The sequence below is a fragment of the Salvia miltiorrhiza genome, chromosome 6 (genome assembly GCF_028751815.1).
Source record: "Salvia miltiorrhiza cultivar Shanhuang (shh) chromosome 6, IMPLAD_Smil_shh, whole genome shotgun sequence".
Classification (NCBI taxonomy): domain Eukaryota; kingdom Viridiplantae; phylum Streptophyta; class Magnoliopsida; order Lamiales; family Lamiaceae; genus Salvia; species Salvia miltiorrhiza.
This window is the reverse complement of record NC_080392.1, coordinates 20,811,896-20,829,423: the sequence shown is the minus strand read 5'-3', so window position 1 is coordinate 20,829,423 and position 17,528 is coordinate 20,811,896. Positions and strand designations below refer to the sequence as shown.

The following is a 17,528-nucleotide window of genomic DNA, read 5'->3' as shown; positions in this document are numbered from 1 at the left end:
TATTTATTTAATTAAGTATTTTATAAATCTAAATGAGTTTGGATAATTAGAAAGTATTATAGCATGTAATGTCTGGCCAATGTTATCATGCACCTAATGTTGTTCATTTTATTATACTCCTTTCGTCCAAAAAATGAATATCCATTTGAGGGTGATACGAGTTTTAAAAAATTAATTAAATACGTGAGTGAATATGGAGCTCAGTTTTATTGTGAGTTGCATGAAATACACATATCAAAAAATGAAATGAATACTCATTTGATGGACGGGAAAAAAAAAATATGGATACTTATTTCGTGGATTGAAAGAGTATATATACATAATTATTTTATGTGCTTCAATATTTCTCATGCATTCCAAACATCAAACTAATTGATTACGCCAACATTTTGAACTAACTGATAAAATTTTGATTTTTGTTAGTATAATAGAAAATAAAGCAATACAAACAATACAACACTAATTAGTAGTGTTGGCGAGGGGAATTCACTTTTAGTGCGGCTTCAGAATTGGCAGGCGCGGTTAAGGCAATCATCAAGATGCATTTTGTGGCTTATTATTCCCACCTCGCATAGGAAGGAACTTCAAGTTCAAGCTATTTGAAATCACCTCTGCCTCTGGGCAGTTTCACCCTAATACCTAATTATAACATCAATCACTCACATTTATATAAAATTTAAAATCCTAAAACATAGGAGTATAAAATATTTCTCATGCACTGGACAGACAACATACTAGTTCTCCTTCATATTTGCACAAATGGGAATAAAGAAATAAACAAATATATAACCAACACTAACCTCCTCAAAATAGGCGAATTCGCACAAGTTGAGCAAGCAGCAAAAATAACTGGAGACTCAAAGACTCTGGAAAATGACCATCAAAGTTCATATAAGCCATGACAGACACAATATGTATATGCAGCATAAGAGAGAGAGAGAGAGAGAGACCATTTCAGGATTGGGGCATAAGGAGCAGGACATGGGGATACGGAGTCATCAGGTAACTGTTCCATCAGGTCTGCTGTTGCCTGTAGGCATGCTATTAGTATTTTCTTCTCCAACCTTACAAGTTGAGTTGCTACTCGTCGTTTTGGATTCAAGTCACTATCTGCAAGCTATGTGAGTTCAAGAAGTCAACTGGAGCAGAGCACAGACAAAAGAAAATTAAGCTGCATAACTGACTAGAGAAGATAATTTGTAGTTACCAAGATCTCATCTTGACTAAGAGTAGTAGGATAACCATCAAGTCTTTTTATAAAATATCCAGCAAGTTGATCCAGAACAGCGCGTTCCATACAAGCACTCACCTATAAATATCAGGATAAAAAGTTCCCAAGCGAAATCAAAACCTTTTTTTCATGCTACATATGATAAAAAGGAGTAAACATGTCTTAGAGCATATGCTTTTCTGGCTTTGGTTTACATAACAGCGTATATATACGTTCATGTTGCACGTTAAACTAAGCTTACCGGACATATTGGACCTTGAGAAGATAGAACAGATTGCATTTCTGACGGATCATAAACATATCCCAATCGCAGATAAGGAAGCATGTCCATCACAGCCTCTCTTTCTTTTCCGACCACAACCTGTTTGCGTATGTGTAATTTCAGGGGAAACAAAATCTTCAAGGATATTTTAAGTATATTTTGAAAGAGCTGTACCTGAAAACTTTGAACTGATAACTTCCCATTTCTTTGTGCAGCCAATCTCTTATCCTGATACTGAGGATCCTCGGTATTCAAAGCCGCCTAAGGTACAAAACAATGAGATCTAGTGATTACTAATACAAACCAACTGCATGTACAAAACAACAGCCACAAATTTCACCTCCACCACCAGGCGATCATAAGTATTGTCTTCATCTACAAAACCATAGTTTATTAGTAATTTTGAATTCGGCTGCGGCCCACACCTGAAATGAAGAAAAACATCTTCAAATTATGACAAGCCCTTTGAAATGGATGAATATGCTAAAACAAGGAACTAGCCACCTCCACCCCAAACCAATCACTACTTCTCTATGTCTATCTGTGTGTGTGTGTGTGTGTGTGTGAGAGAGAGAGAGAGAGCGAGAGAGTTGTAACCAGACAACAATAGGTTCCCCAGCTTTATAGGGACGATCAACAACTAGTTGCACAGCCCCATCAACAGCAGTCAACATTGCCTTGCAGTTGCTTTTATAGGATAATAGCGGAGGTCCCAGGGGAACCAACGCAAATCTCCTCGCCAAACTGACTCTCTGGTTTAAACGGAATGAAAAATTAACTTTAGTGCCTTAGAATTTCTACTAATGCTATATGACAGACTCATCTGAAATTGATATTACTGTTAAATTAGTAAGAATATTACACAAAGACTATAGTTCCTAAACATAACAAACCTGCAAATGAACCACACATGATTGAATGGCAACAAAAGCTTGTTTGAAAATCTCAAAAGGGAAAGCCTCTGTTGGGATATCAAATGGATATTGCTGAAAAAAGTCAAAAATATTCAAGATTAAAGAGGGTACCACACAAGTGAACAAAAATATACATGAGTAAATATTTACATGCGTCTTAGTCACAGAAACTTGCCTGAAATAACGATCCAGCCATGAACCAGACGGTGTCAAGCTCATTGTATTCTCTCTTTATTCCTTCGGCCCTCCCCAAAACTTCAGCCTGAATCATTACAACATGCAAACTGGAACTTTCCACACAGACAAAATTGGTAGACAACAAACAGTTGCCTTGTTTCAATAACTTGAAAGCAAGGGGGAGCAGAGTTTTAGATACCATTGTTGGACTGCCCATCAGGTACTCCAATTCAGCTTCTGACCATAAAAGTGGGGATTCAACAGCTAGCTGCCCTCGACCTCTCTGGCGATCAAGTTCTTTAATGTATGGATACCAGAAAGACTTTTTACCTTGCTTCTTCTCATACATTAGATATAATGCCAAGCAGGCTAGCTCTGATAATTTGTTCGTGGTTAGAAGTTCAGCTGCATCATTAAAAACAATCTTCTAGTTAACAAATCAACTTAAAATAAGCTTGATTAGCAAATAACAGTCTATAACACTTTAAACAACTTCCACTCTTTTATTTTGGGAATAAAAAATTAGAAGGCGTGGGCATGAAATATGTTTAGAGAAAGGAGTGGTGAAGACCAAATGCGAGATCAGTTGTTCATGCCAAAGGCCAGAAGATACAGTTGGAGGTTTTAAGAAGTTATACTACAGTGTAAAGCGAAGGCCTTACCAGAACAAATCTAACAAGCAACAGCAGAAACTAGTTTGGCTTTCGCCTTCTACAGTCAATGGTGAACTAAACATGAAACAGTTTGTAAGTCCGTATCATTAAATTGGAGCTCAATAGCTTAAAAACAAATACCAACTTCCATTCAAATTTCAAACAGGATCGAGTCCCTAATGTCTCTCAATTTTGAACAAAATCGGAGGGAAAGAAATATACTCCAGCATTGAGCAAGGCCTTACCGACAGTTTCATTTCCCAAAACTCTCTCGAGCGTCACCACCAATGAATTAGGTACAGAAAATGCTACGTCACCTTCCTGGTAATAAGAAAATAATTTTCCAGCAAATTAGTCTGCTGACCTAGGAGCTACATTAAACTCCACAAAAATTGAACAAATCAAGCGCCAATTTGAAATATCCGTTGCCTTCGGCATTGAAGAATTCTCTTCCGTTTTTCTTTATCCCCTTTAAATTCCGAAAACGAATAGCTAAGAATTTGGAATTATACAGCCGAGAATTCAATTGAGATAACTGCAATCAGTAAATGCAATGGTGCTGACCTGGAGATCTTCACTGGCAGCTACATAATGAATGGAGTGATAGTTGGAGTCGTGAGAAGGCCTTTCCTTGAGCATAACTTTGCATGGCGGAAGCCCGTTCTTCTCCATCCAACACTTCAAATCGCCGTAATCTTCTTCCTTTTTGCTCGTAATTTCGCTCGACTTAAGAATTGTGTCGGAATTCGAAGCTGCGCACAAATTTCTACATTTTCTGATATTCCGAGGCTTTTTGTCGAGAGAAACTGCATTTGCGAGACGAGAGTGGGGAATGAGCGGCGGAGGGCGAAATGGAGTTGAAATGCAGCGCGAACTTTTCAGTATGTCCATGGAGAATTGACTCTTCAATCGATTGATTAATGCATTTATCCTATTAGGGTTTATGAAACGGCAGTGGTGAAATTGTCGACGGAGCTCACTTGGCAGAGTTGAAGATATTTCGACGAGTTTGGATTTGACCAAAACGAGAGAGACGATGGAAGCACAAATCTAATCCGAATCCGAAAACCGGGTCGGGTTCTGGTTCGGTATGACTATGTGGGTCACCCACACATTTTACATGATTACGGATTGGCTACGGAATTATCCCATTATTTCTTTTTATATCTTATCAAATACATACAAAATGCAACCCCAAATTCTCTCCATTTCTTATATTAATATGAATGCTTTGCATACCAGTAATAAAAAGGAGCAAAATTTAATGGGGTAACTGCTCTAAGATACACAAACTATGAGTTTTTGTCCAATTCTAAATTGTATATAAATTAAAAGAAAAAAATTATCTCCAAATAAATGAATTTTCAATTGTTCTAATTTCTCGTACTGTTTTCAACTGCTCAAAATTAATCCTAGGGCAGACACATGAAGTGTTTATATGGCTCAAATAACCGATGCACCATGATATTAATTTATTCCTTAAGCTAGCTACGATGTTATCAATTTGCCAAAAATTAACAATCTGTGTGAAACTCGGAACAATTTAAAATATAATTATTTGAAAGCATATTTTTTAGTTGGTGTGTAAAACTAGAATTAAGTTGAAGCTCGTGTATTTAGACACAATTACGTCAAATTTAAATATATGACCAATTTATATATTTCTTTTTAAGTAAAATAAAATAGAAATATTGTTGTTGCACTTACCATGTAGCAAATGTGAAACCAAGTAAAAAAAAAACGGATAAAAGAATAAAAGAAAGCAAAAAGTTATGAGAGTTTGTAATTAGATTAGGGGCATGATTTGAGGCAATTATGGTGTATATGGAATGTGAGATTTAGTGGGAATTTAATTAGTATATTTCCATAATTGTATAGCAATAGCCGTTAAAAAGATGTGATCTTTGGAGTATAAATAGGTGTAGCAAGAAACCAAAATCTAAGGTTGGATTTTTTGGAGAGATAAAATCTGAAAGGAGAGATTTGATATTGGATGGGATGAATTCAAGCCGGTGTGCAGCGTGCAAGCATTTGAGGAGGAGATGCCCCTCCGACTGCATTTTCGCTCCATATTTTCCATCCAACAATCCACGTCGTTTTGCTTATGTTCACAAGATTTATGGCGCCAGCAACGTTGGCAAAATACTTCAGGTAATACAATACAATACATATAGATGTTTTTGTTGCTCATTTGATTTTGGAGAAAAACAGGATCTTCCGGTGAGCTGTCGGGCGCAAGCAGCTGACACGTTGTGCTACGAGGCGTACTGCAGGATCAAAGATCCCGTCTACGGGTGTGCCGGGATGGTCAGTGTGTTGCACCAGCAGTTGAACGTTGCCGAGTGCCAACTAGCTACGGTTAAGGCGGAGGTCGCTGCTATCAGGAATGACTCCGCTGCCTTAACTGTCCCCACTTGGTTCGACTAGAACTCACTTGTGTTTTGATGCTTTTGGTTTTGTTCATAAAATAATGAATACCACTGCAACTTTGATCAATTTCATCATTTCCTTCTACTTTGCTTCTTCTACTGTAACTTTCATCAAATACCTACAACTTTGATCAAATGCAACATATGGAACAAGCGAAACAGATCAATAGTGACAATTGATGATGAATATGGACTTACATGGCAAACTACAAGAAAGAAAAACTCTCTTTTCATCACTCAAATCATACTTGTTCAAGAATAAGAAAAAAAAAAATCAATGGAACTATTGCTACATGTACAACAGTAATAACACAAATACACGCACATAGAGAGAGAGAGAGAATGCAAAAATTAAAGGTTGGAAGAGAAAAACAAAGTAATGACGATGAGGAAGAAGAGCTAGTTAACTTTTGTGCTTCTATCCTTGCACAGCATATGCCACTCCTGCAGAACAGCAACTTGAAGGGCGCGATGTTCGACCTCCTCGGGAGTTAGCTTAAACAGTGTGGTGGGTCCCTTGCTCTTACCGGCTTCCTCCCCGTTTTCTTTATTATCTGTTTCTTCATCCTCGTCTGACACCTCCTCCTCTTCCTTCTCCTTTTCTTTTTCAGCGCCAGGCTTTGAGCGAGGGCGTGCTGCTTTTAGCAATGCTATTCGCTCCAGTGAGGTTCTCAGTCTCTCTGCTGCGGCCGCTTTCACTTCATCTTCAGGCATGTATTCAGCAGTACCATCTGTCAAGTCATCCATCCATCCTTGTAGATCTGAACCGATCTCCTTGGTGATGGATGCATCTGAAGCTCGAACCACGAATTTGCATATCATGGTGGTCGTCTCATCACCAAGGTCCACATTTCTGCTCACTTCACTAGCGCCAAAAATCATCATGCCAACGAAACCTCCATACCAAGTTTTAGCAGCGTAGCACAGCTGTGTGCAAAAGAGTTTACCAGCATAAGTGAATGTGATGGTGAAATGTTGTTCAAGCAGCACGATTCAAAATGAAGAGATAGTGGTTACGAGATTAAAACAAACCTGAAATCCAGCAACTGTCCGGATAATATGCGAGCAAACTTTATGGAAAGGCTTAGAGGACAGAGATTTCAAGCCACTAAGGAAAGGAGACTCCCCATATTGCTGTGCTGCTGTAGCCTTAAAACCACTTCCTTCATATGTATATGTACCTGTGCATTCCACTATAGCAGGCAAACTAGGCCACAAGCGGAAATATTCGACTGGAGAGATTTTATGAGGCAAAAGAAGCTCAGTAAGAGGAATTTTGTATGGCTGGCATCTCAAGATCACTGGTTCCCCTATGTCATTTCTCAAATTCCTCTTTTGTCGAACAATTTGTGGATCCTCTTCAGGATAGTCCCCTTCATAATCTCCTGTAGCACCAGTACCATAAAATGGGTAGTATTGGACTTGGACAGAAAGGGCACATCGCTCAAAGTGTGAAACGCCAACAGTTACACTGCATAATACTGGCTCCTGAATAAATGCAAATGCAGGCCTTTCAGATGTTACAAGTAGAAACCTCAACACCAAGTAAAAATATATTTGTATGTATATTGGTCAAATTCAAGATGATTGATTTTAGTTTTGAAATCCCAACTCCTCGCTAACAATTTATACTTCACGTGCTGAAAGAAGTTCTTGTGTTAGCTTAAAATGGAACATATGAAAAAATTAGCTCTTTCACAAGATCAACGAGTGTTTAGACATGTTACTGGGAAGAAAGGAAAAAAAAAAAAAACTTGCCAATCAACCCACTAATGTTTGATTTGAACCGGAACATGGATTTCATGAACTAGTGACCTTGAAAGGTAAAGTAAACCAAGTAAAACGACCAACAAGCACTTATCAAGAAAGTAACTTATTCAAACAAACCTGTGAATTAAGATCGCGCAACTGTCGCACAGCTTGAGGAGACCCATTCATGAAGTACAACCCACCAGATAATCCAACCCGAATGTCAACCCGATTTAGTTCAATCTCTGTAAGGTTTAAAACCTGAAATATTTAAACTATTAGCTCGATCAGATCCTTTTAAAACCAACTCCAAATGAGCAATGTCAAAATTCAAAAACGATTTATGAGAATATTTTCAGGACAATGGACTAAGAAAATAAAGTGTGGGAGTGCGAAGTGCATATGTGCTAACTGATTTGGGAGTTGTTACAACATACAGGCCTGCTCATTCTAGAGAAACTAAATAAAAAAGGTCCAATGAGCACAATATTAGTTCATGCGAATCTTAAGCTGTCCAAGAATGAATGAGTTGGCGTGCAGCGGTAAATAAGGCAACACAAACAAATTGTTTGCTGAAAAGAAAAGGCCTAACCTTCAAATGAAGAGTAATCCTTCCATCATTTGGATCTGATAAGTGATATCCTTCAACATAGCACGGATCACTGCTACCAGTCAAAGTAAATGCATTTGGAGGAACCTTGATCAAACTTGAGTTAATGCCTTTTGTCATCAGCTGAGTTAATTCATTGGGATCGGGTCTCCAAAGTTCTAATACAGCCTTATGGATTAATCCCTCAAGTTTTCGGTCCTGAGCTGCAGATGCATCATAGAACTGAACAGTCAGCTTGTGGTTGCTGAATGGGTAGTCTCCTCTGGCTTCACTAACTCCAGCCCATCTGAAAACAAATATATATGGCAACCAAATCAGAAAAATGGCTTCATTACAAAAAAGACCTTCAGATTGAAAATTAGGATGGACAAGCATCCTCAACAATCTGTACCATCAAGAAATGCTTGTATTATTCTCGATACAGAATTTGGCACAGGAGAAAATAAACTTCCAACCCTGAATTATTCAACCATTAGCAAAATTATATGATTCACAAGCTATATGGATTCAGTGATACGCTTCACCAAGGCCAGATTCTCCTTCAATGCAATCAACTCTCAGAATGTTCAATTCAGGTTTATGATGATTCCCGTAATGACTAATGAGTTAGAGCAACCAAAAGAGTACGAAATATGAGAAACAGCCAGTTTTTGGATGCAAAAGGTAAACTTTGGAAAAGATCTGGTCTAAAAACAAGCAGTGAAGAGCAAGCTTAGCAATCTAAGATGCTAGCTTGTTTAAGTTGAACCTTCATTGGTATACCAGAATACTACTTTATTTTGATTCAGAGCTGCAGCACTCCTTACTAAGCAAGCTTAGACAATGAAGATTAATAAATAAAAAAAGATAAGCATGCAAAATGAAGGGACAACCGGGAGAAGTCCTAAGAGAGTAATTTCTTGTGTGCTTTCTATATATTTTGAACACCAGCCTAGATGTCCTATGTGTGAATAAATGCTCCCAAACTCAGAACACAAAAATTCACTAAAAGTACACACAAAGATAAATATAATAGGGCATATATGTATTTTGCAAAAGTTACACTTCTTCAACAGAATTGTTTTCTCAAAATAGTCATGCATTCTACTTTCTTTCGTTACATAATAGGATAAGTCTTACTTGTCGTCAGAATGGTTATGAACATATTTAATTCTCTGTATCATTAAACGGCACTGGTGCTTATTGACTGAATCAGCTGCTGGATTGCTCCTAAACTCTTCAAGCTCTTTAGTCAACAAATGCCCAGCCCTAGCATTACGTGATCCCAGACGTTGAGCGCACAGAAGAATTGCTTGAACATCTTGAAGCCGGTTTGTTGTACTCGCAGATGAGTCTATATTGAACAGGACTTTATGGATATTTGATATGATGATATTTAATGGGTCCTCCGGATCATCAGCGAGAAGGGGGTCCAATCCCTCCAAATCAATGTGCTCCGAAATCGCCCAGAGTAAACGGCTGCATATTCTAGGTGTGTTTACCTGCCATACATGATTGTTATTCAACAAGATACTCCATACATGATTGTTATTCAACAAGATACTCTTTAGATGAGATATTGTAGTAAAAAGATGTAGGGACACATCAAAAGTTCAATGAGTATACTATCAGATATAACAACACTAGGGAATAATGGATATACATGCACTTAATCTACCAAAATGCAGCTTTTAAAAAAGAACAAAGGAGAGGGAGGGAGAGGACAAATAACTTCTAGAAACAATAATAGTACAAAATTCCGTGGATCTTAAGGTACTAGAGTGCAGATTCAGATATGCTCAAAGTTAAAAGATAAAACTTCACGACACCATGTTAAAGGAACTTGGAAAACATTAACAAACCTCGCGGAGATCTTTAACAAGTTCCCGTTGCAAATTTTGCAACCTTGTCTCATTCAATATCTGATCTTGAGATGACCCATCTTTGACCCTTTTAACACCTCCTCTCGTGTCATAGATATGGCAAAGCCTAACAAGCAATTTAAGGTAACAATCAATTGCATATGTTCGGCCATCACAATCCCATTTAACACATGGCCTGCACACTTCCACCACTTCAAGAGCTGGTTCTGTCCAATTTAAAGCACCATAACCAGTTCCGTAAGCTAAGGCTCCAATTACTCTGCTCTCCATGCCCGAACTCTTCTGTTCAGGTAAAGGCAAGGACAGCTGGAAGCAGCTCTCTACCAGCATGGCAACTAATTCTTCTCTAAACAAACTCTTACTAGTGATGCTGTTGAGGTCATCCTTTACACTAGCATCTTCGAAAAGGGAGACAATGTCTGTTCCTGCCAGAGGTTTTTGACCTCGACGGACGCTCTCCTTTGCAAATAGATCTACACAAAGAGCAGTACGGCAAATACATGCCAAAGCATGCATACGGTCAGATTCTGCCCTCAAGTTCCTGACCATAACAAGCAGCCTTTTAAACAATGAAACCTGCACCAAGGAGCAATGGCACATCAAAACCGGTTATTGCATCCTTAATCTGATCAAGCGGATAAGCATTAATATCAAGAACAGGACAATACTATAGCTGTAATTCAGAAACATGGAATTAAGTAATCCTCCCGCCTCAAAAGGCTGACAAAAGAATGCAGGTGAAATCAAACTTCCAGTACCTCAAGCCATACTAATCTCTCTTCCTCTAAATTCCTAACATTCCTCAGGAGAATTGCATCGGGAAAACCGCTAGTATAACTAATATATAAAGTCATAAACCATAGCAAAGCAAGAAATGTACATATGTTGCAACAGCACCAAAACATAGAAATACGCTGAGAACTAGCATCAGATCTAAATAATAGACATCAATCAGGAAACAGACCTGCATGCTCAGGTCAAGGAGATGCAGATTAGTTACAACGGCTCTAACGATGCTCTCGCGGGCAGAGGAATACTCTTGTCTGTCCCAAAGAGTAAGAATTGCAATAGTTGACGCGGACGCCCACTCAGGCTTCCCTCCAGGAACATCAGCTAAGTATAACATATTAATCCCCACTTCAAATATCAATGCGGGATCCAATGATGATGCCAGAAAAGGTGCCAAATGCGACACCACATCAGACACTCCCACAAATCTCTCTGTGCTTCCTGAATCTGATGTTGCGTCACTTCCACTCTTTGATGACATGGATAGCTTCTTGATCACCTCTATCGATCCCGAAGCCACTGCTTTCACTGCATAAACTAGCGGGAAAATAGTCGCTCTAAAACTCTCAATAGGGAGAATTATCGAACGAGACATCAATGCACTTCTCTTCTTCCAAACAAAATCAACCATAGACGAAATCCAGTTCGATCGAATTGCTACAGAATTTTCAGTGTCAACTAACTTATCTCCAGCTAGCCGACTCATTTTCTTCGATTCAAATTCCTGAAACAGTTTGCCAATGGATTCAAATGCGACCTTCGAAACAGAATCGGACTTATCGAGCATGTTCTGCGCCATCCGGTTCCACCAATTGGAGACGCGATCGAGCAAGTTAATATTGTTCTCACACAAGGTCACGAGATCATCACGCGCGAGTATGCAGCCCAGAGTTTCCGTAATCGAGAACCGCAGATTATCGCTAGGCGAATCGAAGCAAGCCGAGATCTCCTTATGGCAGTCGTTAATGAGTTTTCCAAGGCGGTAGGAGGGGACGGCGGCGAGAATCGAGACGGCAGCGGCGGTGACGTCAGGATCGGGGAAATCGAGATCCTTCCGGACGCCGGCGCACACGATTTCCCATAGATCGGGAGTGAGGCGAGTGGAGCGGATTAGGTCGAAGGCGAGCTTTTTGGAGACGGCGGAGGCAGGCGAGGCGACGATCTCCTCAACGGCGGATTTGGCGAGCACCGAGATGTCTCGGCCGGCGGCGGACTGTTGTAGTGCTTGGAGCAATGCTCCGGACTGGCGGAGCGCGTCGTTGGAGCGAAGGTCCGCTTGGATCTGAGCGAAAAGTATGTCCATTTTCACAGTGGAGATGGCAGTTCAGAACTTGAACTGGTGGTGAATTACTTCAATTGAACTGATCAGAGCTTGAGTAGGTTCCGCATCATTTTCTTGGAGGGAAATTGAGAGATTGAACGGCGGCTTCCGGGGTTGATTATCCCCGGCGGTTTGGAGTTGACGATGGACTAGTTTTCACGGCGGAGCGCAGGTGCCCATTTAACGCCAGCTCAGTTGAAGTAAAACGCTACTATGATTTCCGTAGACAAACAAATTTATATATCATAGTAATTTATTTCAGCCATATTTTTTATTATTATTATGATTATTAAAAATCTCACAAATTAAAAAGGTTTTCATTATTAACACAAAATCAAATATACAAAATTATTTCATCTCATAACCCAACACCAATATAAAACTATATAGTATAAAGATCCCTATTTTTTTTACATATATGCTTGCTTCTTCTTCTCATCATTCTATATCTTCTACTAATCCATTCACCTTTGCGATTTATAGTTTGCAACTTTTAGAAACAAAGAAAAAAGTTGAATGCGTTTGTAAACGGATTTTTAGTTGAAAAATTAAAATTGAATCCAAATATATAAGATGCAACATTGTTGGATAATAGGATTGAAAATGCTTTTAAGCCATCTCCACCCTTTTACATCAAACTTAAATCTCAAAATTATTCTTTAAAATATTTCTTCTCCATTCACTTTATCTATTTTTCAACCATATCCATTTTCTTTTTTTCAAATTATACATTAGAGCATGCACGTTTGTTGAGTAAGAAGTTTACTCAACGGAGTAGGGGACCACTTATAAGTAAGCATCCTGCATTGGGGAGACTCATCCATATATTCATATCCATCAGTTATGATTTTTGTATTTTTCATTTAATTAGAATCGTCGCCACCCGTGTCGCATGAATTTCTCGTTGCTCCGACGTCATGTTGGCGGTGTTCAAGAACAAGAACCAATCTTCGTGGATCTCCCACTTGAGGGCATTTTTCGTTGCGTACTCGTCGATCATTCGATCGAACTTGGCGTCGGTATTCGCTATGAACTCTTTACATTCAGATGGAGCCTCCGAGCCTTACGACTGAGAGCCTTTCGCCTTTCCCTTCCCCTTCGCCGCTCTCACCGCCACCTTTGCCACTTTATTTCCAATTAGGCGGGAAGACGAGATTTCCTCGCCCGAAGTCGAGGTGGTGAAGCTGTCGCTCTCACTTGTCTTTGTCCTCTTATAGGTGGTGTTTGGAAAATTTTGAGATTCTAGTGCTTTCTTCAAGAAGCGAATGGGCTGGACTTCATTGATATTATTATGGGTATAAGAAGGGATTTTGAGTAAGATGACTACGCTCTCTGGTGTATAATGTTTCATCGCATTTGGTGTTATATTTGTGAGCTGATGCGCGGAACTGCTGAGAATAAGGAACGTGTTATTGAGTCTGATTGTTTCGGCCATTCTTGGTGTTACACTACAAAAAAATCGAAATTAAAATTACCGCCGGTAATCATAGGAATCCCGCTGGCAATATGATCATCGGCGGCCCATCGCCGCCGATATATCGCTCGTCGGTGATTGGTATACCGGCGGCGCTATCGCCGCCGGTAATGTTGACCAGACGGCGGTGGCGATACTCGCCGGATCGGCGGTGTTTTGCCGGAGTAATATTGCCGGTGATTAGCAGCGACACAACGCCGCCGGTAATTTTTTTTATATTTTATTTATTTATTTATTTATACCCCACAAGTATTTCCGTATTTATAAGCATACGTTATACGAACTTTCAAGTCGGTCACCCATCTTAGTTGTGCTCTAAGTCAAGCACGCTTAACCTTGAAGTTCCTTTCGAGTGGTCACTAGTACATAACACTCATATTATTGATATATCTAATACATATTAATTCATTTAAACTCTATTTCAATATACAGTATCATACATTCATAATCTTAGAATATGTGAAGATGATATCCAAGAGATGTCGTTAATTACTGATCGGTCTCGTTTTCATCCTTATTTTTATGTCGAAAAAATATTTATTAATTAATTTATTATTATTATTACTCCCTCCGTCCCACTCCAAATGTCTCATTTTCTATTTTGGGTTGTCCCACTCCAAATGTCTCATTTCATTTTTTGCTCTCTCTCTCTCTATACTTAATATTTAAACAATTTTCATCAACCCACTTTATCTACTTTATACTCACTTTATCTACTTTATACACATTTCTTAATCTTCGTGCCCAAAAGAAAGAAGACATTTGGAGCGGGACGGAGGGAGTATTATTTATCAATCTAGTTTATACACAATAAGTATTTTAATTTGGTACTTGTAATGTATTTTGAATTCAATTGCATACGTTGAATTCAATCTCGGTTACCTTTTTTTTAAGTACATATATTTTTGTGACTTAATTATACAATCACAATAAATAGGGGATGGAGAATGAGTTAAATGCAATGTTGTTTCAAAACATGAAATAAATAGTTCAAGAAAACATAAATGTAAAAATAAAGTGCAAGTGTAATGTTGTTCCAAAACATGAAATAAATAGTTCAACAAAATATAAATACATAAAAGCCAGGACGATGAACCGGGGATTAGAGACCTAATCATCAGTATGGCATCAAGCTAGCTGATCCGACTGTCTCATCAACTCATCAAACATAGTTATCAGCTGCTCAAGGGCCGCACGTGCTGCTCGTTCGGCCTCAAGTGCTGTTCATTCTGCAGCCCTGTCCTCGTCCGCCTTCTGCATGCGCTCCTCCAGCGTGGAGATCCGTGTCTCATACAGCTACTGAGACATTCTGGAAGTGCCAGTGCTGTGAGTAGACCCCCTACTAACTTGACTCACACCGGAACTTCCAGTGTCGTAGAGCCGTGACCTGCCGGGCTGTACGAGCTCCAAGTAGACCTTATCTAGCCGGTTCTTTCGTCCAGTCTCAACAGTAATGCGATGAATCTCCGCCTAATTCATACATAACAATGCATAATTGTTAGAAAATAAATACATTTCACTATGTATTACTAATATTTGATTAAACTTAAACATTTACATCAAGTCTAGCATCTTTATCTGACACATAACTTCCATCTGCGCGCATGTGGAGGCGGAGGAAGGTGTTATAGTTCTGTGCAGCCAGGGAGGGTCTCAGTCCATTCGTATCCTGCAGTAGAGTCTAGTTAGTAATTATAAATTAAGTTCTTAAGTAATATATATATATATATATATATATATATAAGAACTTAATTTATAATTACTAACCAGACTCTGTTGCAGGTTACGAGTGAACTGAGACCTTCCAACGTGCATGCTGATCCCTGTACCGGGTCCATCGGGCTCAGACATCCGGTTCGCACGTGCTTGCTGGGAAATAGCCTGAACATCCTCCCGCGCCCAGTATGCCTGGAGTCCCGTCCAGAAATCGTCAGACATGCCCAAAGGTCTCTCCATCATCTCCCCTATCTTTGTCTTCTCCCTGAGCTTCTTCTTGCAGTCGCTCATTAAGTCACCATACCTTTTGCGGGCATTTCGCTCCCACATGATCCTCACATCGCGCTCATCATCAGGCGTCCACTCATATGCTTTCTGTCCGAAAAAGTGGTTAATTTAATATATAACATTTTAACAATATATAATGATAAATTTATATGTACTAGAAATTTAATTACCTTTAATTCCTGAAAGTACGCCTCCTTCACCGCTGGCTGAGTCAACTTTCAAATGTACCCGCCTGAGTTATGAATCCTCCTAAATGCTCCCGTGCAGTGGGTGGAGATGTCTGGTGGCTCCTTCAACTCACTGTAGATATATTCCAATATGTAAAAGTAATTTAAGGAATTATTTGTTATACGGGAAATAATTCTTTAAATTAAAATATTTACCCAGTAGGCATCCTCTCAAAGAGGAACCTTCCCCCGTCGCCCCTAGGCTAGTCAACCTTGATCTCGGCAACTAATCGGCCTCTGGGCCTTCTAGCCCGTGAACTAGAAGAGGCTTGGGGGGTCTCAAGAGTTGCAGAAATGTGTGGCTCGGACCCTGAAGATGTCTCACCAGTCTGCTGCTCATCCTCAGACCGAGCAAACGAAAAGAAACATCTGCGAGTAGACATGTTACCTATTTCAAATTGATTCAGATAAGCATAGACACAAATAAAATATCATAAATTACTTGAATCAAATGAAATTTCGGCAGCATAAATCCACTATCCTAACTACCAAGTGTTCGACTCAACCAGTTATGTGAATTTACAAATACATTAACAAATAAAATAATAAACATAACACATAAAATAACAAACAAACAAATACATTGCCAAATACACTCGTGGCATATACACTGGTGCTTTCCCGTGATAAATCCATGTTGTGTAATTGTGGAGAAACTCACGCCTAGTAACATGTTCTCTGACTGTAGGTATAGATAAAAAGGCTTCATATTCTTACACTTCCTACACGGGCACCTAATGTTACCTACTACATCTATGTACGCTGTTTAATTTATTGCATACTCAAGGAAACCCTCAAGTCTCATTTCAAATACAGAACGATCATTGTATCTCGCGTACATCTACAGACGATTATCACTCATTCTTGTAAATTCTAATTGAAAAAAATAAATAAAATATCATAAATTACTTGAATCAAACAAAATTTCGGCAGCATAACCTCACTATCCTAACTACCAAATGCTCAACTTTACCATCAACTATGTTAATTAACCATAGTGGTTGTAATATACTAAGTCTATCCGCTATGTCTACCCGGCCCGCAATTGTTCAAGCAATACAATATAAAATAAGTAATAAAAATACAACAATTAATTAAAAATAATCATTTGTTGGGAGAAGATTCTTAAGAAATAATCAGTTTCTATCCCAAAGGGAGAAGTTCCTTGAGAAATTGATTAAATCTATCCCACAATATAGTAGCATATCATTTCATCCCAAACACATACTAGCATACTTAAACATTTATCAATATACTTATTCAACAAATTTACCTAAAATTTACTTCATCATACTTAATCTAACAAAATTATCTAAAATAAATAAATTAATCTAACAAATTCATACTTAATCATTATTTATAAACTAACAAATTCATAATTAATCATACTATTAATTAAAATTAATCTAACATTAATTTTAATCTAGCTAAATAATAATAAATAAATAAATAAAATAGGGCAAGCAAAAGCGTACGGTGGTGGTCGGCGGCGAAACGTCATCAAGGCAGCGGCGGAGAGGCGTCGTCCAAATGAGACGAGAAAGAGAGAGAACGAGTGAGATATGTCAAAGAGAGAGAGAGAAAGAGAGAAAGGACCTGGGGGCGGCGGATATGGCGCGACGGCGGGGGGTGGGGCGCGACGGTCTGGCAACTCTGGGGGAAGGGGGGTTGGCTGAAGACAGGGGGAGTGGTGTTGGCAGTGGCGGGTTCTGAAAATAATAGGGGAGTGCCCTAATTTTATTTCGTAAATAGCGACGGCATTATGCCACCGCTAAACACCAACCCGTCTTCGAAAATACCGGCGGCGTGGAGTCCCGCCGGTAATT

General features: G+C 39.1%; 3 protein-coding genes across 4 annotated transcripts; 1 reads left to right on the top strand and 2 right to left on the bottom strand.

Annotated features, from left to right (window-relative positions):
• Window positions 1–326: 326 nt before the first annotated feature.
• On the bottom strand, window positions 327–4,391 carry LOC130987417 (uncharacterized). Of its 2 annotated transcripts, XM_057910946.1 has the most exons (14): window positions 3,802–4,391; window positions 3,483–3,558; window positions 2,784–2,989; window positions 2,583–2,669; window positions 2,387–2,479; window positions 2,091–2,245; window positions 1,834–1,918; window positions 1,668–1,754; window positions 1,473–1,592; window positions 1,208–1,309; window positions 951–1,117; window positions 801–866; window positions 610–639; window positions 327–566 (listed from the first exon to the last, which is right to left on the bottom strand). In XM_057910946.1, coding segments are annotated over exons 1-12 (1,506 nt in total). In that variant the 5' UTR covers window positions 4,129–4,391; the 3' UTR covers window positions 327–566; window positions 610–639; window positions 801–865. The 2 variants fall into 2 exon arrangements, with proteins under 2 accessions (XP_057766929.1, XP_057766928.1); XM_057910945.1 differs by having other exon boundaries at window positions 327–639.
• Window positions 4,392–5,099: 708 nt separating this feature from the next.
• LOC130987440 (LOB domain-containing protein 24-like) lies at window positions 5,100–5,736 on the top strand. The gene is made up of 2 exons (XM_057910981.1): window positions 5,100–5,388; window positions 5,449–5,736. Exons 1-2 carry the CDS (start codon window positions 5,236–5,238, stop codon window positions 5,662–5,664), a joined length of 369 nt encoding a protein of 122 aa, XP_057766964.1. The 5' UTR covers window positions 5,100–5,235; the 3' UTR covers window positions 5,665–5,736.
• Window positions 5,737–5,873: 137 nt separating this feature from the next.
• Window positions 5,874–12,232, bottom strand: LOC130987403 (protein TPLATE-like). Its single transcript, XM_057910924.1, has 7 exons — window positions 10,852–12,232; window positions 9,867–10,463; window positions 9,145–9,506; window positions 8,008–8,311; window positions 7,554–7,676; window positions 6,699–7,154; window positions 5,874–6,593 (listed from the first exon to the last, which is right to left on the bottom strand). The coding sequence occupies exons 1-7, from the start codon at window positions 11,977–11,979 to the stop codon at window positions 6,066–6,068; spliced, it is 3,498 nt and encodes a 1,165-aa protein (XP_057766907.1). The 5' UTR covers window positions 11,980–12,232; the 3' UTR covers window positions 5,874–6,065.
• Window positions 12,233–17,528: the final 5,296 nt, after the last annotated feature.